This window comes from Thalia democratica, chromosome 9, assembly GCF_965202585.1.
Source record: "Thalia democratica chromosome 9, ktThaDemo2.hap1.1, whole genome shotgun sequence".
In the NCBI taxonomy this organism is placed as follows: domain Eukaryota; kingdom Metazoa; phylum Chordata; class Thaliacea; order Salpida; family Salpidae; genus Thalia; species Thalia democratica.
In genome coordinates, this window is record NC_139173.1 from 23577970 (window position 1) to 23604504 (window position 26535).

General features: G+C 25.3%; 1 protein-coding gene across 5 annotated transcripts; it reads left to right on the plus strand.

Moving 5' to 3' along the window:
* The first annotated feature begins 1720 nt into the window (after positions 1-1720).
* LOC145843864 (USP6 N-terminal-like protein) lies at positions 1721-25756 on the plus strand. Of its 5 annotated transcripts, none has more exons than XM_082951117.1 (14): positions 1721-1867; positions 6472-6548; positions 7085-7167; positions 8023-8146; positions 8975-9082; positions 11447-11550; positions 14625-14745; positions 16282-16431; positions 17597-17762; positions 20356-20459; positions 21722-21875; positions 22304-22599; positions 23334-23450; positions 24957-25756. In XM_082951117.1, the coding sequence occupies exons 1-14, from the start codon at positions 1801-1803 to the stop codon at positions 25329-25331; spliced, it is 2046 nt and encodes a 681-aa protein (XP_082807243.1). In that variant the 5' UTR covers positions 1721-1800; the 3' UTR covers positions 25332-25756. The 5 variants fall into 5 exon arrangements, with proteins under 5 accessions (XP_082807243.1, XP_082807244.1, XP_082807245.1 ...); XM_082951118.1 differs by having other exon boundaries at positions 22304-22581; XM_082951119.1 differs by having other exon boundaries at positions 22304-22560.
* Positions 25757-26535: the final 779 nt, after the last annotated feature.

Here is a 26535-nt window from a genome sequence, read left to right on the forward strand (position 1 = left end):
AAAACTGTTTGAAACCGCTTGAAAAGCTTCTTAAGGCAATTGTTTTTTGATAATTCGATTCAGTTTAAGTCTTTTCAAACATTTTGCTATAAAGTGGTAAAACGTAATCGCTCAGGGTAAACTATTTAAATGAACATTAATTTAAAGTCTTTATTTTTTGATAGAAAGTTAATAAAACATAAAACTTTTGCTTGTGTATATTAAAACGCCTTAGACCGCCGCCATAATTTACAATTTATAACAATAAATACTTTATCTTGTATTAATTTTAACAAAAAAAAAATGGTTGTTTGTACAAGTACAAGGATTAATTAATATATATTTATTATACAATTTGTTTTTACTATTTATTCAAACTTTAGTACATACATAAAAAATATGTTTTATTATTTATGATATATTATGAAACTCGTGTAAAACTTATATCATAAACCTAAGTTTTTAATAAAAAATTTGCATCAGCACATAAACTATTAAAACTTATAATGAATAGGCTTAGAATATTTTTAAAATCTGTTAAGACTAGTAATTAGTTTAAGTCTACTTCAAATATTTCCATTAAATAAAAGTTATTACTAAATTATTGAATAAACTCAAAGATAAAATGTGCAAATTGTTTTTAAAGTGCACATTGAAAACAAGTTTTTAGATACTAGATTAGGTATGGTCTCTAATTTTACATTTTAAATAAATAAATAAATAAATAAATAAATAAATAAATATATATATTTAGAACATCAATTTTAATTTACAACTTAGATTTTAAAAGATAAGCTAATAAAAACCACTGATTAAGAAATTAAGTCTGCTTTGGATTAAGCTACAAAAAAAATTTGATAATAAAAATAATAAACTTATTAAAACTTGTCAGAATAATATTTTAAGAGAACACAAATAAAAATTTAGACTTAATGTTTTTTTTTATAATTTTTTTGTAAATAAACTTGTAATTTTTTCTTTGTATACTAGTCGAGAACTTAAAAGTTTTTTTTGCATTAATAGTCGATTTTATTTAAAACAAAAAATTTTTTAAATTTTGTTCAGTGTCTGACTGTGCATTTACGTGTAAGTTATTTTTCTAATGGAAAAATTATCGTACATTTATGTGACTTTGTAAACCATTAAGACACTATTTATTTTTTTAAACAAACCAACTAACTAGATGTACAGTAAATCGTCCATTATTTTCTTCTATAGATTTTATGAAAAAAAGTTTTATAGTATAAACTTATTATGTACAACTTGTAAAATTAAAACATATTGAGCATTTTTTTAGCTTACAAGTTACAACGTTATTTAATTTCATTTAGTTGTTCGGAAACAAGTATGTTATGTTTAAAACCGAAACTTTTTGTTAAAAGAAGTAGTTTTTCAATAATGATGACTAGTTGCTAGTTGTATATAAACATGTATCTTTAAAAGCCAGACATTTTTAATGCAAAGTAATTTGAAAAAACAACCATTGTTTTCAGGCATATTTATTTGTTTGATTTCCAAAAACTATTTGTGACATAGGTTTGCTAATCAAGGCGTTAAATACTGTCATAGATTAGTAAGGTTAAAACTTTTTAGTTGACGCCCGTACTATAAAATAAAAGCGAGACAATTGTTTGGTGATTTACCCTGGTTTTCGTAGCTCTTTCGTATACACCCGTTTTGTTTTGAAACCAAATGCTATTTATTTATTAAAAATTTATAGTAAACAGCTTTTCACCAAAAAACTGATTAACTAACCCACAATAAAAATAAATTTAAATTATTGGAAATTATGTCAGAAACAAAAATTTTCTCCTTTAAGTTATGAGTTCAGATACTGCAGTTCAAAATTCAAGTATCAATGAAAACACTAGTCTTTCGAAAATGACAGGTATTTTTGATATGTAAAATTTTATCTAAAATAAGTTAAATACTGTAAGTTTTAATGTTTAATTAAAAATCAGTTTTTACTTTTGTTTTTATAATATAAACTGACTGGTATATGCTAAAGCAGCACAGTGTGTTTTATGTATTTTTAGGGTTATTGTTGGAGAATGAAGTTTTAAGAGTTGTGGGTAAGGCAAAGGAGGGAAGGCAAAGGTAAGGCCATAGGGATAAAATAGGGAGTTACAAAAATTAACTTTTGCTTTTATATGAAAGCTTTAAATAGAAACTACAAGCATGTTTTATAGAATTTAAAAATATCATTTAACTTTTGAGATATTTCATTTTTTGTAAAAAGTTTCCAATACAAACGAATGGACTGCACATTTTTTGGGGTCAATTTTCTCAGAAATTTCAACATTCACTAAAAATCTATCTCCTCCCTTATTTTTCAAGCAATCTTCTTCAAATTTTCAGGAAATCTTCCTTATATTAAAAGGAAAAAATGTTGCTTCTGAGTTTTAATTATTTTAAAAAAGTAAAAACTTTATCACAAAAAAAAGTTTTTTTTTCAAAAAAAAATATTTATTTGTTAAATTCCAAAGTAACAATTTTGTTATTGTATAAAGACTGTAAAGTTGTTCTGTAAAAGTTTAAAGAAGATTGCTTGAAAAATGTAGGAGGAAATATATTTGAAATAAAGTTGTCTTTTTGCTGTTTTAGTTTTCCCTTCCCATAGGGAACCTATTATGCTGCCTGACTTTGACTGGTCATATCTCAAAAAATTGTTTGAATTTTTTAAAACGATAAAAAGCATCTTGAAGCTTAGAAAAAACTTTATAAAATAAGATCAACATGTAAAAAAACATGGCTTACCCCCCCCTATGGCCTGTATGGATGTATACAGGATGTATAGGATGTATTAATTAGTGCAAAAGAGTCACCACATTAGAATTAGACAACATTTATATAAAAATGCTTAAATCAGTCAGGACACAGTCAATTTTTTGTTTGTAATTTTTCTAAGGTATCAATAATTAGAAAAAATCAAATGATAATTTTGAAAAATCTACAAATTTTTATTTTACATTACATAAGTATAAAACGTTTTCTGATTTACAATCTGTCCTTGATAAACTTTCAATAAACTATCCTAAAGTCTGAAAGCGTTTTAAACTTATTTAATGTGCAATAAAAATTTACAGTTTTTTCAAAACTATCATTTGATTGTTTCTCATTCAATATTAAGATTGTTCATCTTATTGTAATTCAAAGACAGTTGATGATCAAGTTTTCTACCTTGCTACTACTAATACTAACGCACTGCTGTATATTTTTTACAGTTCTTTAAATTAAGTTGTAAATGTTCTGTATTACAAACAGAATTGTTAAAGCTGTTCCCTGTACACTTAACCAATACTGTATATTCGATTATTTTTACTTGAGAAAGTTGTAACACTAATTTTTCTTCTTATATGTCTTTTAAAAGCTAATCTTATCAGGTTATTTTGGTTTCTAACAAAACACTATGATATACTCTAATTGCATTTAAAGTTCATATCTTTCTAATAATGTTTACATAAATAGACATTTTTAGCTTTTTGAAGATATATGAACACGTTTAAGGCTAAGTTCATGAGATTTTCCTATTGTGTTCTGTTGATTTCTGAAATTTAAATTGTCATTAAAATTTTAGGCTAACAATTTATAATTTTTGAATACCCTAACAGTAATAAGACTAAACAATTTATTTATACCATACACTGATTATGTAATTTTGACTAATAATCACGGAGCTTTTTAATTTGAAAAATTTTTGCATTACTATGACTTAAAAGATTTTCAAAAAAAAAAAAAAACTTAGCTTAGTCCTGGACAAGACGTTAAAAGGTATACGTGGTGTGCAACTCGATAACCAAAATGTTTTTTTTTGTGCACCAGGTCCTAGGACCAAATATTTTGAGTGCTTTGTTGTTGTTCCATCTTGATTGTTTATTAATAATGACCATTTAATTATCAAGGCATAGGGGAAGTCAAACATTTTTTACATAAATGAACATTGGCTCTTATTTAAAAGATTAAAGGATATATTATAAAATACTTTTTATAGAATAAAAATTTCAATCAAATTTTGAGATAAAACCAGTTTTGTAAAAAAAAACCTGCTTAACTGAATGAAATAAAAAAATTCATTGTTGATTTCTTTTAAGGATTGAAATTTCACCAAATATATGTTTACTTCTTTGCTTTTAAAGCAATTTAATTGCAATTTTTAGGTAATGCTATTTTTAATATTACAAACAATTTGCACGAAGTAGGTTTAAAAAAAATATATATGACTAAAATTTAAAGGGAGATCATTTTTTGTTTTCTTTTTATAAAAAACGAGGAAAAAAGTTAAAAGTTTGTTTCCTAAAATTTGTTCAAAATTTTTTAAAGATTACACTCGAAAAGTTTTAAAGAGTTACTCCAAAACTGAAGGAGTATATTGATTTTCAGTAAAATAGACTGTTTTCACCTTTTTAGTTTACACCTTGCGTAAATAACCTATCAATTCTCTTTCTTGGCTCGCTTGCATTTAACAGCTTTTTTGAATTTTTAAAAACAAGAAAAGAAAAGGTAAAAAATATATATAACAAAAAGACTAACTTTCAAAAAAAAAAAAATTTACCTATTCTTTCTATGTCCTTAATTATTCAAGTTTTCCCAACTAGTTAACTTCATTTATGTATCCAAAATTAAATTTTGATATTATGAATAATTATACTAAAAAAACAACAAGGATTAATGTTAAAATAATTTACTTTATAAAGTCTGTGTCATTTTATCTTTTTGTGGCTGTGGCTTTGCTTGCTTTAAAACTTATTTGTTCAAATATTTTAAATTTAAATAATATTAATGAAATTTCAAAATTTTATTTTGCAAGCAAAGTTTTGCTTAAAGAGCTTGTCAGTGCTTGAAATAAAAATATCTTATTCATGTAGAATAAAGTTTATAAAATAGTTCTTCCTTCCATTTCATAGCTCAGTTGAAGTGTGTTAATCCGTTAACACACAGAAACATATGTCAGTGTAATAAAAGAAGGATACTGTATAGTTTGTTATTATTAAAATTGTTTTAGTTTTTTTCAATGAAGTTGTCACAATTATAAATGTTTTAATTCATCAAAAATATTATATTGATATGTTGGTGGAAAAAAGCTTTAGTATAACTCAACTTTAATTTATGGTATGTTATTGACTATATCTATGTACATTAAACTAATATTTTTGTAGTAAAACTATCAAACTTATATATTACAACAGTCTTGCAGCCACAAAAAAGTGATTGATAAACATGTTTATTCACGAGCTTTTATATACTTTTATTAGTCTCATTTTTTTGGTTTTCTTAATGTTTTAATTTGAAAAAATAATATATTAAGTTCATGATAGCTCAGTTTAGTTAAAAAAATAAAAACAAATTTTTGTCTTAAATAAATAAGCATTACAATTATTCTAATGACTGATATTTAAGTTGGTTAAATAGAATTTTTTATAAAATTAGTTTGAAAATTTGTTTTACTTTTTACAACTATAAAAACAGTATCTATTTTTTATAAATAATTGGAAGGAATAGATTAAGTTAAATTAAAAAAAAAAAGAAACATTTAATAGTTGAATATGAAAAGTTATTCAAATAAATGTTTAAGAAATATTTTTTTAGATAGTACATTTTAAACAATTACATTATTTAAAAAATTATGAAAAGTATTAATATTCATTTAAATTAACTTAATTTTATAATAAATTACACAAACTTTTTTTATAATTTGTTTGCAAAGCTAGAGTTCATTTATGATCGTGTTATTTACAAAATACTTAATGCAGTTTTAAGTTAATATTATTGCTTTATATATATATATATCACAAAACTAATGCTGACAACTTTTTCTATTTTGTTTAAAAGTTAGTAATTTTACTTTTAAGTGTGTTGTTCAAGTGAATTTATATTTTAGTCCATGTATTAAGCCAAATCAAACATTTTCTTAGGACAAAAAGTAATATGTTAGTGTGGCTTTGGTATTTAGTGGAAATACTTTATAGTAAGATTAAATAAAAAAACTTATAATTTTTGAGAATATATTTTTTGTTGAATGCCAACCCTGTTATTTTCATTGTTAATGATATTTAATAAAAAATCAAGTGCTTTTCTACATTAATATTTACATAATATTAAAATAAAAAATTACTAAATCTATGATTTTGAGTCATAAAATGTAAATCCTTAGTTATTTTTTCATAATTAGCAACCCATTATGTTCATTAATCTACATCTAAAAAGCCATGTTTTTAAAAATTCTAACTTGTATGGTTCAATTTATTAACTTTTATTAAGTTTATTTTTAACTTTGATGATAACTAGTTCAAGAATAATTCCTAGCTATTTCTTTACTTATTTATTAACAATGAAAAATTACTACCAGAAACAAATACAAATGCACTACAATGAGCTATGTGATAAATAACTATGCAATAATGGATACACTTAAAGTTCTAAATGAGTTATTATTTTCTGGTATAAATTTGAAACAATTGTTATAATAAAAAGCTATAATAAATCATACTTTAGGTAATCTAACACTAGAAGAAGATGCCAAAAAACAAGCTAATGAGGAAAGAAAGAAAATCGTGAAAAAATATTATGATGTTAGTTATATTTATTCACACTTTGATATGTATTTGAAGGATAATACAAAACTGTTCAAATAAAAACATATATTTTTTGTTTTAATACACTAATTAAGACCATAGAAAACCAACTAAAGTTGAATTTACTTATAAATAAAAACCAGAAAGCAGTAGTATTTAACTTGATAATGATAATTAGTTTTTTTAATATAACTTTTTACAATGAACAATGTTGGAGTAGTATAAGGGTAAGTAACTTATTATATTTTTAACACTTAACTGTGTGTGAGTTCTAGTAATTGTATTTAGTTTAGTTACAAGTTTTAGTCCATTAGTTATCAATTTATTAACTTAACGAAATATAGTATAATAGTTTTGACCTAGCTTAGTTTGTTTGTACTTTTTATAAAATTTTAATCTTTTTTTGTTAGCTTATCCCAGAAAAAATAAACAGAACTTGTTCATATTATTTTATGACATGAAAAAGGTAAGGTACCAATTTGCACAGATAAGTTTTTAAAAGTTTTAAAAATATTAATAATATTTTTTTTTAGAAATCATACAGAGAAGAAGATGACTGGGTGTTGGATCCGGACTTTAAAATATTTAAGATGACTGACAGATATGGGTTTTTACAGTAAGTTTGTTTTATATTAGTTAATATTTTTCAATCTAAATTAGCTATGCATACATTTTAGATAGCTTTTGTATAGATTTGGAAAACAATGAAAATTGTTTTAAGAAGTTTTAAAAAGTTTTTAAAAATGTAATTAAGTAGTAATATTTTTTAAACTAGTAAAACTCTTAAAAATTAATAAAACTTTTTTTAAGTATTGATTAAATGCAGTTATAAAAAGTATTTCAAAAATGTTACAAACAAACAAACAAACTTTGATTATGTTTTAAAAGAAACTGGGTCTAATGATAATCTTTAGCAATTTCAAATTGATTAATTCAATGTGTTACACAAGTTTAATTCTAAAATATACAAAAATATTAAGTTTTCTTATTCTGTTAATACTTAAAAAACTTTGTTTTCATAGTAAATTCTTGTAAAAACTTGAATAAACTTCTAGCTTAAGAATTATTTTATTTTTTGAAAAGTAATTTTACAATGGAGTTAGTTACAATGACTGCTTAAAAAAACTTTAAATTTAATCAAAAAAATCTAGTAAAATTAAATAATCAAAGAAAAGTTATTCTAAAAAAAAGTAACTGTTCAGTGTTTATAGCAGTATAGAGCAACTTTGATAAAATATATTATATAACACCAATACAATCAATATATGTATCAAACTATTTTTGTTTTAACTGGATAACTTTTTAAATGTTTATAGTAAACATGGTTATGGTTTTTTTAAATATTTAATTATAGTTTACCTATTGCTCTTTTTGTTAACACTAATCTATCAGTTGTTCCTATATGACTACCAATAATAAAAAACTACGTAAGTGATTTTTGAAATTTTTAAGTATTTTTTATTTATATCAGTGAAGAAAACAACAACGAAAAGCTGACGAGTGAGGAGGACAAGAGACGAAGTTCGGAAGTTAAAAGGCAAGACAAGTGGCTCAAGATGATACAGGGCTGGAAAAAATTGTACGGCACAGAAAAGGTAGAATATAAAAGTATTAAAGTTTAGCAGTTTTTTAAGTTTTATAGTTTTTGTATTTGATCTGTTTGTTTTTGAATATCTGACTAGATCTTGATTGAAAGAAAATCTCATGTATTATTCATGCGGAAAATTTCAGTTAACTATAGTCATTCTAATTTTCTCTTTTTGTTTAAAATATAAATAATTGAACACATTTGATTTAATTAAACAGGCTTAAAAACAGTTTTCTAATTAAAAAAAAACAAAAATTTCAAAGTCATATTAGCTTAAGTTTACTTATATAAATTGTTAATAAACTTTTCATGTTGCTCTTTTGTATGTAATATACATGTTTTCTTTTTAACTTATTATAAAGCATTTTAATTTGAAACTATTAATTTAAAGCCATATACTATGCTGTATCGAAATTATTCAAGTTTTAATATTTTTTTGTACTATTGAATAAAATTAAACTAACATTAAATTAAAGTCATATCTATAATCAAATGAAATTTATGCTGTTCATCCATTTAAATTGTTAATGAGAACTACTTACGATGAGCTAAGACTATGTTTATTAAGTAAATACATCAAATATATTTAATTATATATTTTTAGAAACACCAATTTTGCAATCATTATACAAAATATTTTATTTTTTGTTTTATAAAGACACAAAAAGTAATAAAGCTTTTAAAAGTATTAGAACATCTGTTATATTTAAGTTATTTGAAATAAAAATGCAACTAAAACTGTAAGTATCTAAGTTTTGCTATAATTTGTTTAGTATAAAAAGATGTAAATTCAGATAAATTTTACACAATCCACAAAGTTTATTAATTTTTCCAGCTCAAGAAGCGTGTCTACAAAGGAGTTCCGTTGAGATTTCGTGGCGACATTTGGAAACTTTTGTTGAAAGTTCAAAACTACATTGCAAAAAATAAAGATCTTTATGCAGTTAGTTTTGTTTATTAGCTTTACCTTGTCAGTTTTTATTCCAAATAGTTTGATGGGTAAAAAAGGCGACTATTTGGAAATATTGTATGAAAATATTTAGTATAGTTTTTTTATAAATTAAACAACATTTGTAAGAGTTCAAAGTTATTGTTACTTATCGACTTGAACATTGACCGTGTTTTTTAAATAATATTGGAATATAACATTTTAAGCATATTGACTATCAATGTAGTGCATGTAAAGCTTGACGTATAAGATAGACATTTAAAAGTAGTGGCTCTTAAAATTAAAGCTACTACTTTACTATTTTTAACCAGTGTTAAATATTATTTATATTAAAACAAAAATTACTAATAGCATCTATGACTAAAATCTTAGTCTGTTTAACAATATCTGATTGGTTAAACTTTGATATTTGTTTATTTTAAGTTTTAATAAATAAACTTTTTTTTGTTTTATTTGTTATATGTTTGGGTAAGGTGAGGTAACTGTTTAAATATAAGTTTTTTGGTAAAATTGGTTTGGGATAGGGTTTTAAATGTTATGTACTGCTGTATTATTACCTTATCTCATTTGCATAGTATTATCAATGAAAATGCTTCCAAAACCTACAGCCGTCATTACTACAGTCAACCCATATCTTATTACTTATAGTATACTTAATTATCATTTTAAATGCTTGAGTTTTCAAAAACAAAAAATACTATTTCACTGTAATTTTATATTTAGTTTACACCAACAACTATTTCTTAGGTTAAGAATGATAAAGATTTAAAATAACGCAATTATAAAATTAATTGATTTAATCATTCAAAATACTAACACGTGCACAAGATTAAAGAACTCATAAAAAGTATTAGGCTTGAATTTAGTGATTTTTATTTGGAAAAAAAGTAAAAAGTTTACATCTTTTTAGGTGATTGTAAATTAAAATTTATAGATGAATTTATAAAACTTTGCAGTACAACTAATTTGCGTTAAAATAAAGTGTTCGACAAATATTACTTAAAGTATTTAAGAAATACTATTTTCCAAATTTTGAGAATGTCTTGCTAAGTTAATTGTTGTCAAGTGAGAGAAATTTAATTTATAACATAAAATTGCTGATCAAAAAAAAAAACAACTATGGTAAAGTTTTGTCTCAGTTATCAAACGTTTCTAAAATTATTAAGTTAGACAGGTATAATTTCTTTTATAAAATGCTAAATTATTAAAAATCCCTTGAAAAAAAAAATTGTGTGTCAGAACAAAAAACCTTGTTGAACCCTAAACTATTTATCAGTAATGGGAATATTAATAGGATTATTTTTTGTTGTAGTGCTTCTTATTAAAGTTTGTAAGAGTCGTTACTTTTGATAAAATTAATTGAGGTGAAAGTGTTAGATATGATTTCCTTGAGGTGTAGCAAAAGTATGCATTATGCAAAGAAAATAATATTTCCCATAAAACATTCTAGTGTATATTAATTTTGGCTTAAACGTTTGAAAATTTAAGCTTCTTGTTTTTCGGAGAACAAAAATATCTCTTTTTCAATCAATGCTAAGATTGTTTATAACTAAATTTGGTTATAAAATAATTTTCATTTGTGGAAAGTATTGAAAAATATAAAAACTATGAATAAATTGTGGGATTTAGTATTTTTTAGGTGTCAAGTAGTTTCAAATCGTATATCTCAAACTGTGTTTTATGTTTCTTTTAAATGTTTGTATTGACGGTCTTAAAATCTGTCAATCTAATAAAAGCTTAAAAAACAAGTTTAAAGTTAATCTTTGAAAGATGTTATATTTTTTAGTCAAAAAATTGTTGTTGTAGTTAAATCCTAAAGCTTTTTTTTTACATAAAGTATATAATTTTTTTTTGTTTGAAAAAACGTTTGAGAATACTATTATAATAGTTTTTTTTTAATATTAGTTAATATATCTTTATTCATCTTGTTTGTGCTAAGTTATTTGTTTTTTTGTTTTGGTAACATTTTTCATGTGGTTTTGTTTTCAACCTTGTATAACCGTTGTATAATTTTACCTACAGTTTTTTGGTTCATTTAGTTCACATAGAATTATAAAAGTGCATTAATAGATCATCTTATAGTATTATAACAAAATATTATAACGTTTTATCTTATATTAAAGTTTATCAAAGTGTGCTCAAAATTTTGATAAGTAATAAAATACTTAAAAAAGTAGATAATCAAGGTTTACTTTTAGGTTTGTTTTAATAGTTCCTAATAACTTTTAAAATCTTTACAGTATAAAATACAAAACAAAATTAAACACCAGTAGTATTTTTATGAAACGTGTATACTAATTTATCTACTGGGAAAAAATCAATTATGTTCAACCAACTAAAAAACCAACATTTGTGTAGGATGTAAAGAAAGTAGCTTTAGCAAATTCCCCTGATGTGAGACAAGTTGATTTGGACGTCAACCGAACCTACAGGAACCACATAATGTTCCGAGAACGGTACAGGTAACTTGAAATTAATTGTTTAATTTGTTTACATAGTTGTTTTTCACTAGATGATAAATGTCCTTTTGAGAATTATTATCATAAGTAACAGTTTTATGTGTAAGGTGTTAACATTTCAAAAATTTTTCTGAAAAAAACTCTACTTTTCTGTATCAATATGCTTTAATATTATATTTTGCTTGAATTAGGCAAAGTAGAGTTTTTTTTCTATTTATAAAATAAATTTTAGGTAAGAATATTTTAGCATATAACATAAGTATAAAATGCATTATATAGTTACGTCACAATGTATTTTAAGTTAGCTTCACAAAAACTAAACGCAAGTTTTTTAAAATACACACCTTAGTATATAAACAAATATATGTTTGTAATATGCAGTACTTTTAATGAATTAGTATTAAAACAAACAAAAGAAAAATTTAATATTTCCCTGCTTCTTTGTTTAAATGTTTTGCAATGCTATAGTATTTAAAATGTTTTAAGTTTTTATTTTAATAATTAAAAGTTGTAAACTAGATGAAGTAAATCATTTGGTATAGGAATATTTATTTCATTTTGCTTAAGTAGCTAAAAATTATTTAAGCTGTAAGCAAAATTATTTTAGGAGAAAAGAATTATATATTTTATATTTTTTTAAAGATACTAATAACAAAAATATTCTGTAACAAATAAATGTAATTAAACTGTAAAAATTCAAATATAACATCATGTTGTAGATTTAACTTAAATGTAATGAAACACTTTTATTTAAATTAGGAAAAAATGGTATAATATAAACAAATCGTTTTTATTTTTATAATTCTTACGTAATACATATAAAAGTACTTCAACGTTTAAAGTAGGCTATTATTTTGGATAATAGCAATAAATTTGAATGTTGTCAATTTTCAAGCGTTTTTTAAGTGTTATCATTTTGTCTGTAAATCTTTTGTTGTTTTTTCAAAGTTTTATGCTACGTTTTAAAACTAATTAAATTAAAGTTATTAAAAACTAATCTAAAAGACCACTTTTAAAAAGTTATATTTAAAGTAGAAATTAAAAAAGAACTTCAATAAAAAATGTTTATAATGATACTTATTTTTAAAGATCACTAAATAAAATAAAATAACAACAAAGACATAAAGTTTATTTAAACTACTTTTGTTTTTAAGAAACAGTAGTAGTACTTTAGTAGCTATTTTTTATTATTTTGCTTTATCAAGTAGTCCTTTTTAATAGAAAACTAAAATTAAACAATTTTTAGCTGTCAGTTGTTTTCACTGCAGAAACAGTAAAAAACCAAAGTATAATAAATAACAATTATCATTTTTAATTTTATATTACAAGAAATTTAAGTATGCTAACATTAGTAAACAACATTATAAGTGTTAAACAACAAACAGTTTTATTATAATATTAATTAAGTTTTAGGGAAAAGTTGTTTTATCCTTTTCTAGTCGTTCAAAGTAGTTTTATTGGTAACAAACTTATACTAAAAGTTCACTTTTTATATATTAAGGCCATAGGGGGGGGGGTAGAAGCCATTTTTTGACCAAAAATAACATATAGACTTATATTATAGTAAATTTCATAATCTTTCAGATGTTTTTTTTAGATTTTAAAAATATTAAGTAACTTTTTTTTTATGACCGGTTATATAAAGGGTTTTCTTTATGAAGGGTATATAAAGGGTAACTTTAAAGCCGTTTTTCTCGAGTTTTTAAAAACGGGCTTTAAAATCTATCTTCTCCTTCATTTTTCAAGCAATCTTCTTCAAATTTTCAGGAAATGTTCCTTACATTATAAGAAAAAAACGTTATTTGTGAATTTTAATAATTTTAAAAAATAAAAATTTTATGACAAAAAAAAAAAAAAAGTGATTTTTTATAAAAAAAAAATTTTTTTTTTCAAAAAAAAGGTATTTTTACTTGAAATTTTTCAAAGTCACAAATAACGTTTTTTTGTTATTGTATAAAGAATAGACTGTGAAAGTTTGAAGAAGATTGCTTAAAAAATGAAGGAGGAGATAGATTTTGAATGCATTAGTCTTTTTTCGCCGTTTTAGTTTTTCCTTCCCCATAAGGAACCTGTTATGCGGCCCGACTTTGGCCGGTCATATCTCAAAAACTAATTCGAATTTTTAAAAACGGTAAAAAGCAACTTGAAGCTTAGTAAAAACTCTATAAAATAAGATCAACTTGTAAAAAACATGGCCTACCCCCTATGGCCTTAAATGAACAAATATATTTTTTGATATTTATCACAAAAATTAGTTTCAAAAGCTTGTGATTTTTGATGATTATAATTTAATTTTACTAAAGAGAGCAGAAGATCCCCCTACTTATATTCTCTCAATAGTTTTTTTTATAATAGTTAAAAAAAGTATTAATGTTCAGAACATGATTTTTAAATTTATTTTATTTTCTTTTAATGTATCAAAACGCAGTTTTTTTTTTTTAAATTACCACTCAAAATAGCAATTTTTTGAAAAAAAAAACTTTATAAAGCTCACAGCACTTTTTATAAAATTAATCTATATTGTAAAAAAAAAAAAACTTGAAGTAACATTAAAGGATTCATTTACATTAAATTCTCAAATAACAGTATTAACTATACAAACAATTGTATAACAAATAAACAGTGAATCAAAATACTCAAATTTATACATAACAAATCAAGTCAAAAAATATTTTCAAGTTATCAAATCAAAGTTTTTTTTTAAATTTACACTCAAAAGAGCATCAAAAAATAACCTTTATAAAGCACACACAGTGAACAAAAAAACTCAAGTTTATGTTAAACAAATTAAACCAGTTTGAAAAAAAATATTATTTACAATAATTATGATGACTTGATGAAAAAAAAGCTCACAACTGTTCTTCAAAATTAATCCACACAGTGAAAAAAAAACTCAAGTTCATAACAAATTATTTCACAATATATATTCAGTGAGAAACAACAGCAGTTGTTCCACAAAAATTTTTGCACTAAAAGTTTCTATTGTTGTTAAAAAAAAAAATTCAAAGCATAGTTTTTAAACTAAATTATTTTATTTTTAAATGTCAAATTGAAGTTTAATTTATAAATTAACACAGTGAGAAACAGCAGCAGTTGTTCCACGTGCTGGTCGCTTACTCGATGTACAACACTGAGGTGGGTTACTGCCAGGGAATGAGCCAGATTGCCGCCCTGCTGCTCATGTTCATGGGCGAGGAGGTTGGTGTTGTTTGCTTGTATAATAAATTGTTTTATTGTTGATGAGTATCACTACTATTGAAAATGCGGAAAATTGTATATATAAACGTTTCTTTAAAGGTCACCAAGTTTCATTGCTTAACAAGTTATCAAGCTATAAAATTGAAATAAAATCAACAAGAATGACAAATTTAAGAAAATTGAAATACATGCAAAAATGTATGCTTGATAGTTTTTTGTGTGTGAAAAATTGTCTATAAAATATTTCTTGCCTTATCTCATGTATATTTGGCAAAAAGTTAAGCTTTAAGATAATAGTATTTACGGTCTGATTAAATGCAGTAGTGATAATTGTTCAAAAACAATGTAAATTTTGATTAATATCAACTTGTATGAATGAAAATTACTTCTTGTATTTCTTTTTATTAAAAAACACTTTGAAAAGGGTGGAAGTTTATCGAAGAGGTAAATAATTGAATTATATAAAGAAAATAATGAGATAAAAAGGCTGTTAGGTAAGGTACAATCATACCAAACTATAATGTTGTAGTTTTTAAATAGATAAAGTGTTAAAAGTAACATTGAAAAAAAACTTGAGTTAGATAAGTAAAACTGGTAATATACTGTTCAAATCATAACAAAATTTTACTTTCAATAATTATTTTATTAATTATTTAAATGATAATTTAATTAATTATTTAAGTATTAATAGTGTAAATTTGCTCTACTGGAAGTATATTAATCAAGCTGTTTTACTTTATTAATGCATTTAAGAAACCCTACTTTAAGAGGTGTTTAAAAATACTTTAAATTTTATACATATACAGAGTTATTTTTTTTTTTAGTTTTGATTTAATTTTTTATATAAAGGCCATAGAAGGGGTCCACCTTAATTTTATTTTTTAGAGTTTAATCTGAGCTATCAGAAACTTTTAACTGATTAACAAAATCCAAAGTAACTTTCGAGATATAAACGATCAAAGTCGGTGACCTCAATAGTTTCTTTATAGAATGCGCATACAAAAAACGCGAAAAAAACTATTGAACTAAAAGTGTAACTTCTCTTTTATTTCTGACAAATCTTCTTCAAACTTTAATAGTAAGTCTAACTAATATTTAAATCGATTCGATGTTGGAATTTTTTGAATTTTGAAAAAAAAGAAAAATGTTTTTTTTTCAAATGCTTTTGTTTTTAATAGTTTAAAGACCGAACATTCAAAACTATTTAAACTATAAAAGAAATGTTTTCTACAAATTTAAGGCCTCTAGCTCAAAAAAACTTTGACTCGAAATTGACGATGAAAAAATTGCGGTCCATACGTTTGTATTGGAAACTTTTTAAAAAAACTACAATATCTCAAAAAGTAATTAAAATTTTTATATTATATAAAAATTAGCTTGTAGTTTATACTTTAAGCATTTATATAAGAGCCAATGTTAATTTTTGTAATTAAAACAGTGAACACCCCGATGGCCTTAACTTAACTTGTCTTTTAAAACCTTTTTTGCTTAACAATAAATGTATTTGCAGTTTTGTTTATATAAATTTTCTCACAGGAAGCTTTTTGGGCGTTACATTCCCTGCTATACGGCGACAAACACTCAATGCACGGGTTTTTCATTCCGGGATTCCCCAAGCTCATGAGATTCCAGCAGCACCATGACAACCTGATCGGCAAAATGATGCCAAAACTGAAAAAACACCTGGTAAATATACATATCCTTCTATAGTGAACTCTATATTGTTAGGATTCAAAACATCTTATAAAAAACTTTCTAAACTAATTTGTAAAAAAACACGTGCATTTGATTTTTACCATTTTAATAAGAGATTAAAATAATTAGTTTTTATTTTGTATTATGTTTATTTCAGATATTTAATATTGAATAAAGTCAATGAAAAGTTTAATAGTTGAAAAATAAAATAAATTTTTACGCGTACTTTTTTAAGTATGTTTAGTTAATTATAAAGAAAATCTTGTTTATGTAATGTTTTGAAATGTTATGCATATTTAATTACATTTAATTTGTAGCAATTGTTGTGTTTTGTAAACAAATGTTTTACTACTTATAACTATGCATTTACAAAAACTTTCAATATTAAAACTATATTATTTTTTTAAGTATGAATTTTAAATTGACTGTAATGGTTATATTAAATTTAAGTTTTTCAAAAGTATTTTTTCATCTGTATTAGATTGTTTCATTTATCACGTGAATTCGAATTAACAATTTCAAAAACAATTAATTTAAAACAATGGTTTGCTTTTAATTATATTTTAAAAGTGTTTGAAATTAGTTAACAACAAAGCAATTTGTTTTGTTGTTCTGTTTTATTAGTTATATACAATTATAAACTGTTAATCAGCTTTCTATTCAGAGATAATAAATTTTATTAATATAGTTAAACCAATTAATAAAATGCTTAAATTGAAATAATAATAAAAACTTAAATTACTTCTCCCTAATAATAGTTAAAACTATTTTGTAATTCACTAGTCTCAAGTTTTAACTCAATTAAACTTGAAATTAGTTGTCACTTTGTCTACAAAGAAAGAAAAAAGTTCAGTAAAATCACAAAACAGGAAGTATGTCTTAATTTTATTAATACAAATTGTATTTACGAAATCAGGTTAGTAATTACACTCAAGAAAACTTTTTAAGAAAATGTTACTGTCAAGTACGTAACAAGTTTGACACTAACTCTAATACTGTTAACTTTCCATAACTTAGTACTCCAAATATCCAACGACTTGTCAGCCGACATACAAAAAATATTACCCTAGAAAACAACAATTCAATGAAAATAATTTTATAGTATTATGCATGTTTTCACAGGAGAATTTTGTGTCAATAAGATATATTTTCGCAGGACAAACAGGAGATATACTCGTCATTGTACACGATGAAGTGGTTCTTCCAGTGCTTCCTCGACAGAACTCCCTTCCCACTCACGCTCAGGTTGTGGGACATCTACATACTGGAAGGTGAAAGGATACTCACAGCCATGTCCTACACAACGCTCAAGCTGCATAAAGGTGATTGATACTACGTGTTTGTTTGAAGATAACATTTTAATATTACTTTCTATATTTTTACCTAGATGTTTTTTATATTTTTTAAACATGTTTAAACTAAACCTAGGTGATTGATATTTTTTTTTTTTTATTTATTGAAAACTACAGTTAAATTTGGCTTAAATCAGGGTTTGCCAAACTTTTTTTTTTCATAAGGACCCTTTAAAGAAATTTAAAAAATTATGACCCCCTCCGACAACGTTTCTCAAAAAAACTTTCTATAAATATACTTTTTTTGCTCTCACCATCAACTCCAGAATATCCAGTGTAACTTTGAAATTATGGCCTCATGGCCCCTACTTTGGCCTCTTTGCTGCTTATGGACCCCTAAATTTCTGTAATTGCTAACTTTGGGAAACTTTGGTTTAAATAGTTTTTTTCCTACCAATATGTTATCAGAATTTATTCGAAACAAAAGTATTTTAAATTTATATGAATTCACTAAAAAATTTTTTGTTAATGTTTCTTATTTTATGTTTACATTAACTCAGCTAGTATAAGGTTGGTAAAAGTATAAATGCTAACAAATACGCTTATGATTAGTTAAATTAGTTTTTCACACTCGAGCTAACTCTAGGTCAGGGGTCGGCAAACTGCGGCCCGCGAGCCACATTAAAATTTTTATTCAACTATTTAAATATACCAATATTTTTGAAAACACAAAAATAAAATTTTAGTGTTATATTTAAAGGATACTCTATCGCCTAATTTTTTTTGTTCAAAAAAATTGTCTTTAAATATGTTTAAAAGCACATAAAAAACGTTCCTTTTTGACCTGCCGACCCCTGCTCTAGGTGATAAATGATATTTTAGTCTAACCTAACAGTAATAAAAAATGAAACAATTAAGTACAAGTAGTTAAGTTCAATGTCGTACCTAACCATTGAGCAGTAAAGCTATAAAGGTCATAAAAGTAATGTGTTTGTTCAAGAATAAATAAACCTTGTTGTTCTCTACTTCCTATAAACTCAATTAGCTATGTTTTCTGTTTTGTATGTAGTTAAACGGTTTACATTTTTTCTTGTTGATTGTCTACTGTTTTGTTGTGAACTGATTTTTATTTGTTTTTTCTTATTTAGTTTTTTTTTTTTTTTGATTTTTATACTAATTTGTATGCTTTATTAAACTTTATACAGATTTAAAAGTTATTAATAGTTTGTAAAAAATAGTATTTATAAAGTACACATAATAATGAACAATTAATTAATTTTTAATGAGACAATTTTGTCTGGACAATTAAATGACTTGAACAAAAACATATCCTTTCTAGTTTAAAAGTGTTATACAAGTCAATTTATTTTTCTCCTTTTTTTATTCGGTATTTTATAGCATTTGTTGCCTGATGTGCAGTCTTGTGTTGTAGCCAATTTATTAAAAACATAAGTGGTTAGAAAAATTACGCTAAACAAATTAGTAGGTGCTATTTCTCATTAGTTTTTATTGGTAATATTTTTTGTTATCTAGTGTAAATAAAAAATAATTGTAAATACACAACAAGTAAAATAAAAAGTAAAGTTTCGATGTTGCTCGAAATGTATAAGCTTTCTGTATAGTGTTAGTTTTATCACAGCTTATATACATAAAAGGTTGGTGATAAACTTTTGTATCTAAAACATTAAGTCCAAAACTGCTGAACAATAATTCAATGTTTAGTGTAAACATTATGTTGTAAATCGCAAAAAAAAAAAATTTGACTAAGAGTATATAATATCATTTTTAAAGAAAGTTTTATTCATAGTATTTTTTACCAGTAAATTTACCTTTCTAGTTTTAAACATACATGATTAATACATTTTGTTTATGAAAAACTGAATTCTAGTATAATTGTTTTTTATATTCTAAACGCCTAACGTTTTTGCTCATTATAATTTGTGTTAAAATTTCACTTTTTAAGCTTAAATTTATTTATAATTTTTGAATTGTTGCTTAAGTTTTAGATATTATAAATAGAGATTGTGCAACTTAAACTCTAAGATTTTAGTTTGTATCATAAAATCTCTTTTAGCAGTATGATGTAAAATGTTTCAAAATACTGCAATAAAAATATATAATACCATTTATTAAATAAGATGATAATTTTCTTAAAGCTTCTTTATCTACTTTCTTAACAATTTTGTCAATTTGTTATTAATCATTTAGTTTAAACTGATGTATTTTTTTAAGTTTTGCATTTAAAAGGATGCTATGTTTAAAGAGCATTCCTTTATAAACAGTCATAAATTATGTAAATTGTTTTCTTAAGTTGATGAACCGTAAAATTACTACATTAAGGAACTACTTAGTAGCATTTTCAAAACAATCAATTGTAAAAACAATTGCATTGCTTTCTAAAACGTCTCAAAGTTTTTGATTTTTGATACTTATGTAATGTTTTGATGCTCAGTTGTTTTAAATAGTATAAAAAATGTTTTGAAAATTACTTCCTTTGTTATTATTAATCATAAATATGATTAGGCCAACAAACTTTTATTTTTACCTCTTTCAATAATAAGTACTTATATTTTTGTATCTGTGTTAACTATCTCTTGGTTTTTACATTTTTAAAATTTTTCAGCTGTCATCAAAAAAATGGACATGGAAGATATCGTGCATTTTTTACAAGAAAAGTTATCGCAAGATTTCATATATGACCATGACGTCACAATAGAAAACCTTAAAGTGAGTTATACAGTTTTTATTTTTTTACATTAACACCATTGGTTTACCAACTAAGCCCAGTTAGTTTTTTTACATAGTTTAATTAAATGTATTAGTTTTGGCAGTTTCTATTAAAAATGTATAGAAAGTGTATTTGATTAAAAGGAATACTTTAAGCGTTTTTTTTTATCCTCGTATTACTTTGTCTTGTCTTGTTGTGAAATTAATGTGTGCTAGTTAAATATAATAACAAGTCTTAATGTTCTAAAACTTAAAAAAAAAAACTTTTCTTTTTACAAACATACAAACAGTACTAGTAGCCATGTGTGCACAGATATCTATATTTATGACTAAATAGTCTTTTTGAACTTAAAAAAAAACAAAAAAATGATAAAGGGTTGTTTCAGGTTCATATTGACAAGGTCAGGGTCTCTGTCTTCTTTTGCTGTATTTCAGTGAATTCGAACTTAATTGAAAAATAGTATTTATAAAACCTGGTAGTTTTGCTTTTAACTTGATTAAAAAAACCTGGAGTTTGGCAAGTTAAGCAAAAAAAAGTCATGGAAAACCCAGTTATTTGAGAAATTTTGAACAAAAATCAATAAAAAATCTGGAATTTTAAGCAATTTTTACATGTTAAATGAGAAATTTTTAAATGAGAAAGTACAAAAACCCTATCATATTCAGCAACTTTGCTTGTATCATTTAGAGTTTTATTTCTTACAAAACACATTTAAAGTAGCATTACATTACAATATCTTTTCAACATTGTTATTCTAATTCAGACAGATTTAACCTTAAACTTAATTTTATACAAAAAGGTTACAAAAAACTTGTACTTTCAAAACTTGAAAGAAATTTAGAAGGCTTGTAAAAATTTTAAAAACCTTTGGGCGCCTGAAACTAGATTTAACAACCAATATGTAGTTTAAAAATATTAAAAACTTAAAATTGAAATTATTACCAACTGCTAAAAACTAGGCTCATAGTTGTTATAAATGAATTTCTCTCTTAACTAACTTTTGCAAATACCACCGTTTTTACACTTAGATCTCAAAAGTAAATTTTTCACAAATTAAATTCAATAAAGTTTTACAACAGCTAGATTTAGATATGCTTAAATTTAAAAGACTCTGCTTTAAAACAATTTCACAGTTTAATTGGATGCCAAACTGCAACTATACCTAATCTATTATTGTTATTATAAAAGGAACAAATCACTAGATAATTTTTCAATACATTTCTGACACGCATGAGTGATTTACTACTTCAATACGTTTCAGTCATGCATGAGCGAGTTGAGGAGGAACGGCATGGATCGCGCTCCCTCCCCAACCAAAGACGAAAAACCAAAGAAAAAGTTCGGCGAGAGTTTGGACGCTGAACTCAAAAAAATAGCCGAGGAGGAAGCAAAAGAAGCGAAGAATAAACTATCAAGTGATTTACTATTTTTATAAAGAAAAATATTAAATTTTAAGTAGAATTTAATTCTTATGTAAAACTAAAATAGCCAAGTTTTCCTCACAAAGTTTTCCTGAGTTTTATGCTTTAAAAATGTTTTGTTAAAAAATATATATGCACTAATTAGTTTTACTTAAAATTTGTAGGTAAAATGATTGTCTAACTTAATAGCTTTTAATGATATGTATTGCTTAAAATGCTTAACTTTTCAAATTTTAGAATTTTAAGACAAATTTAATTTAAATCACACAATTTTTACAAGGTTAGTAGCTAATCATTAATTTTAATTTTGAGAAATTTGAAAGTAAAAAATTTGTTCAGCTCATATAAGTAGCTCTAAATTAAAAAAAGTTTTTATTAAAATCTCAAACAAAACAAGCAATTTGATCCGAAACACATTTCAGACGGAAACCTGAAAAGCGGCGCCAAACCGGCCGCAGCACCGACGGAAAACCGCGCCAAAAAATCCCCTCCTCCGTCGTCCAGGAGAAGAAGCGACGAGAAGCGCAGAAGGCGGTCGTCACGTGACCACGCTCAGCCGAGCGGAACGGAACAAATGGAGGTCATCCGGTACAAGGACAAAAGTGAACGGCGGAAAAATTCCTCGCAGAGTTCCAACAGGAACTCGGTGATAAAGTGGAAGAAAGTTTCAGAGGAAAAAGTTGGTGGCGACGAAGCGGTGGTTGGTGGTGGCAACGAGGTGAAAATAACTAAAAAAAGCTCGAAAAAATCATTAAAAAATCAGAAGCGCCTCACGCGGCTGTGAACGACTCACACAAGCTTGATTTTTAATATTTTTCCTTTCTTTTTTTTTTGTTGACACTGCGGAATTAGGCTCCATTTTTATCATGCATGTTACGGTAGTTTGTCGTTGGCAATATTTGCTTCATTGCATTCTGCTTGGAATTTAGCTTCTTATTATGGAAATGTTTTGCAGTAAAATAGTTTTTCAATCCTTTTCTTTGCTTTTGGTTGACATGCAATTAACTCAAAAAAAAACCTAAAAATCAACTGTTTAGTAAAGCTGGTTAAATACAAATACCTTACTAAGTTATTTTGTTTTGAAGCTAATTATGTTTATTTTCTTGTTTTACAGCTTTGTAAGGTGACTTAAGCTCTTTTTTTTTGTGCTAAATATTTTTGCGTACTTTTCAGATATATTTTCTACCACGATTTACTTAATTTCAAGCAAATGTATAAAAGTTTCGTTGCAATTCATAATTTATTTAATTTTTTCGAAAGCAATTTAGTTTTTTTTTTCGTTTAACTCACATTTCATCCGTCCAATCCACACGTTTTGAGTTTGCACTTTGCATTGTGACGTCACAACTATGAAATTATGACGTCAGAAAGACACCAAAAAGCATGATTGCCTGTGTGGTCACAAACACTAGGTGCCTGTCTATCATACTAATTTATTTTCTATTTGTGAAGAAACGACCGTCCGATGCCAAAACCGACAAGGTGACGCGCAGAATTTCCTCCGCTAAGGTGCGCTCGAGAGCCAATTCATTGTATGACAACGTGAACGACCACCTCCCCTCCTACCACGTGAGTTTGTGTTTTTGAGAAAAATAAAATTCAATTTTTTAAGTTTGAAAACACTTCCTAGTTATTTGTTCGCCTGCGAATACAGGGAAGGGTATTTTGTTCATTTTTTGAAAATAGTTAAGCTCTTTTACTAAATTGTGGATAAGTTATTTGTGGATAAGTACAGTGCTTATTCACTTAACCGGACGCTCACTTATCCGCACTGTTTCAGTAGAGAAGAAAATTAAAAAAATATTTTTTTAATAAACACTAACGTTTTTGTTAGATACAAATATTTAGCTTTCATACTGTAAGAAAGTTTTATAAGATTTTATAAATTCCGAAACTTAGTTCATTGTTATGACCTTATGGCGTAATAATACGACTAAAGCTTACGTACAAACTAGTTTAGTTATCAAAAACCTTTGTATGTAACATAAGTCAGTTAAAATAACATTTTTTAAACAACGTGATTTAAAATAAGACTGAGAGTTTTTTTATTTAAACTTATAAAGATCTTTTAATAGTTAACTAAATTCTAAGTGCTTTTTTCAGAAAATTAGTGTATAGCAGTTGTTTTATGTTTGATTTTTAATTCAAAGTGTATTATAAAAGTTGTTAATTCAAAAACTCTTTGTTTAAGATGAGGTGCATGAATTTTTATTTATAAGTTATATTTTAAGTTAGACACACTCAACATACCAGGTTTTAGAAATAGACAAGACATCAAAAAAAGAAAACGAGCTTCACTGACATTGAAAATTAGCTAGAATTTTGTAAAGTTAAAAGCAATGTGCCGAATTATTTTATAAAGGAGCAGTTTAGCGTAAGTAGGTCGACTTTGTACGACATTTTGAAAAGTGAAGAAAGTTTTAAAAGTTTAAAGCTGAAAAAGAGGAGCTGATATTTTATTATCATTTATGCATTGCATAATATGCAGCAGTTATATTGTTTTATAAAAAAAATTTTTGTACTAATCCGAAAAAAATGCTTATCCGGACATGTTTACAAAAAAAAACATTGCCCACCATGCCCGTATAAGAGAATAATCGCTGTATAAGAACTTTGATTGATTTCAATTGAAACTGTTTAATTGCTTTTGACTGTCTAATTTCAAATTAATTGACTTATGTAATTAACTTTGTTTTTCTTTTCTTTTTTTTAATTTAGTTACTCATAAACTTAAAAAAAAAGCTCTGGAAATTTTTGAGTTTGGAATAATTTTTAGCTTCTTGATTTGCAATACTTAGAGATATTTTAATCATAAAATATTTTTGTAGTTTAATTCAAGTTTTAATTAAGCATCTTCGGACAATATAGTTTTTATTCTATGGAAAAACCATTTCAACATTACAATAAGCTTTTTATATTATGATCAAAACATTCTGCATTCCTTACAGAATTTAAACATGTTTCATTTAAACTAAAATAACTTCAAATTTTTTTTTTTAATATTCTTAATTAAATTAAGTATAATATGTAAACTATATATATATAATTGAAAATAATTTCAGAATATTTTTTCAGGAGATGCTGAAAGTTCACGACGAATCGGAGGACATCTTCGAGGTGAACTTCCAGAGGGCGGTGGAGCAAGTCGGCATCCAGGTGGTTCCCCCACTGAGCCCCCTAGTCGTCCGCACCCACCACGGCGGCCGCGGGGATTTTCTGAAAAAGTCCAGAAGCGTCGACGACACGCTGGACGGCGGGAGAAAAGTGCTCCCTCCGGTGGAAGACCCGTGGAAGCTGAGTGAGCGGCGGGGCAGCGGTCATCTGAACAAGTTTCCGGTCGCGATTTCCGGGAAGTCCCCGAACAAAAACCACGCGAGGAGGTCCTCCAATGAGCAGAGCTTGACGCGGGTGAAGAGAAAAAGCCTGCAGTCGCAGGAAAAACTGAACTAAAGATTTTGCTGCCTTGAAACATTTATAAAAAGCTTTAAATATTTTGTAATTTAGTTTTTGAAATATCAAAAAAAAAAAACTATTATTTTTTGGCTGATCTCTTTTAAAATAATCTAATTGTAAGGTAGACAAAGAAATATTAAAGTTGCAAGTTTTATTGTCAAAAGTTAGTAATTGCTACACATTCATTCTCATTGTTTAACTTTTTGTTCTAGGAATTTGTTTTAGAACGCCACTTGCGTTTTAGATAAAATAAGCTCTTTTATTTAAATATTAGTCGTTTAAATTTTAAGACTACGAACCAAAAATGAGTTCGCTTTATTTTAATATTTTTCAGCTTGGTGTGAGCCATTTATTTCCATGTTGTTTTTCATTTATTTTTTACACAAAAGCAATCACTTTGTTATTAAAGATACAATATTTCACGTTTGTTTATATGTAAACTAATTATTAAATTATATTTTGTCACAAAACTAGGTTATATTTATATGGTTGATTGTTTATTTTCTTTTCCGCTGTGTAAGTAGTTGTTAAGTTAAAAAAAGATGTGCTTAGTTGGTTGTTAAAGTAAAGTTAAGTGCACATTAAATAATTAAATTTATATTCATCTTATACAATCCTTATGTACTTAATTCATTTTTTGTATACAGGGTTATCACACAACCTGGATTTTGACAATTTAGGTTAAAAAATCAAGAATTTTTTAACAAAAATCAAAAAAACCTGGAGTTTTTACTAGTTTTTTACATGTTTAGTTGTAAAGTTTGATTTGACACGAAAAATCTTTTATAAAGATAAAATTGTTCTGTCATCATCAAAATTTTTTTATGAAAAAACATATTTTGTAGTAGCTTCACAGTATCCTTTCAATGTTGTTATACTATTTAACACTGTTTTTTTTTGTACTTTAAACTATGCTTAAACTAAAAATAGACCCAAAAAAGTGTACTTTCAAAAACCTTTAAGAATTTCAGAAAATCTGGAAGAATATTCTTAAAAACCAGTGGCAACCCGGTATATAGAATTATTACAAAAAAAAAATTAAGAAAAATATTTATACAGAATTAAAAATTAGAGTAATTTAATTACTTTAATTAAAGGTTATAATTTTGACCTGTTTTTTTACCTTTCGGAAAACTGTCCACAGTAAATTACAGGAAATAAATTCAATTTTTTTTAAAGTATTTGCACACTTTAAAAAATA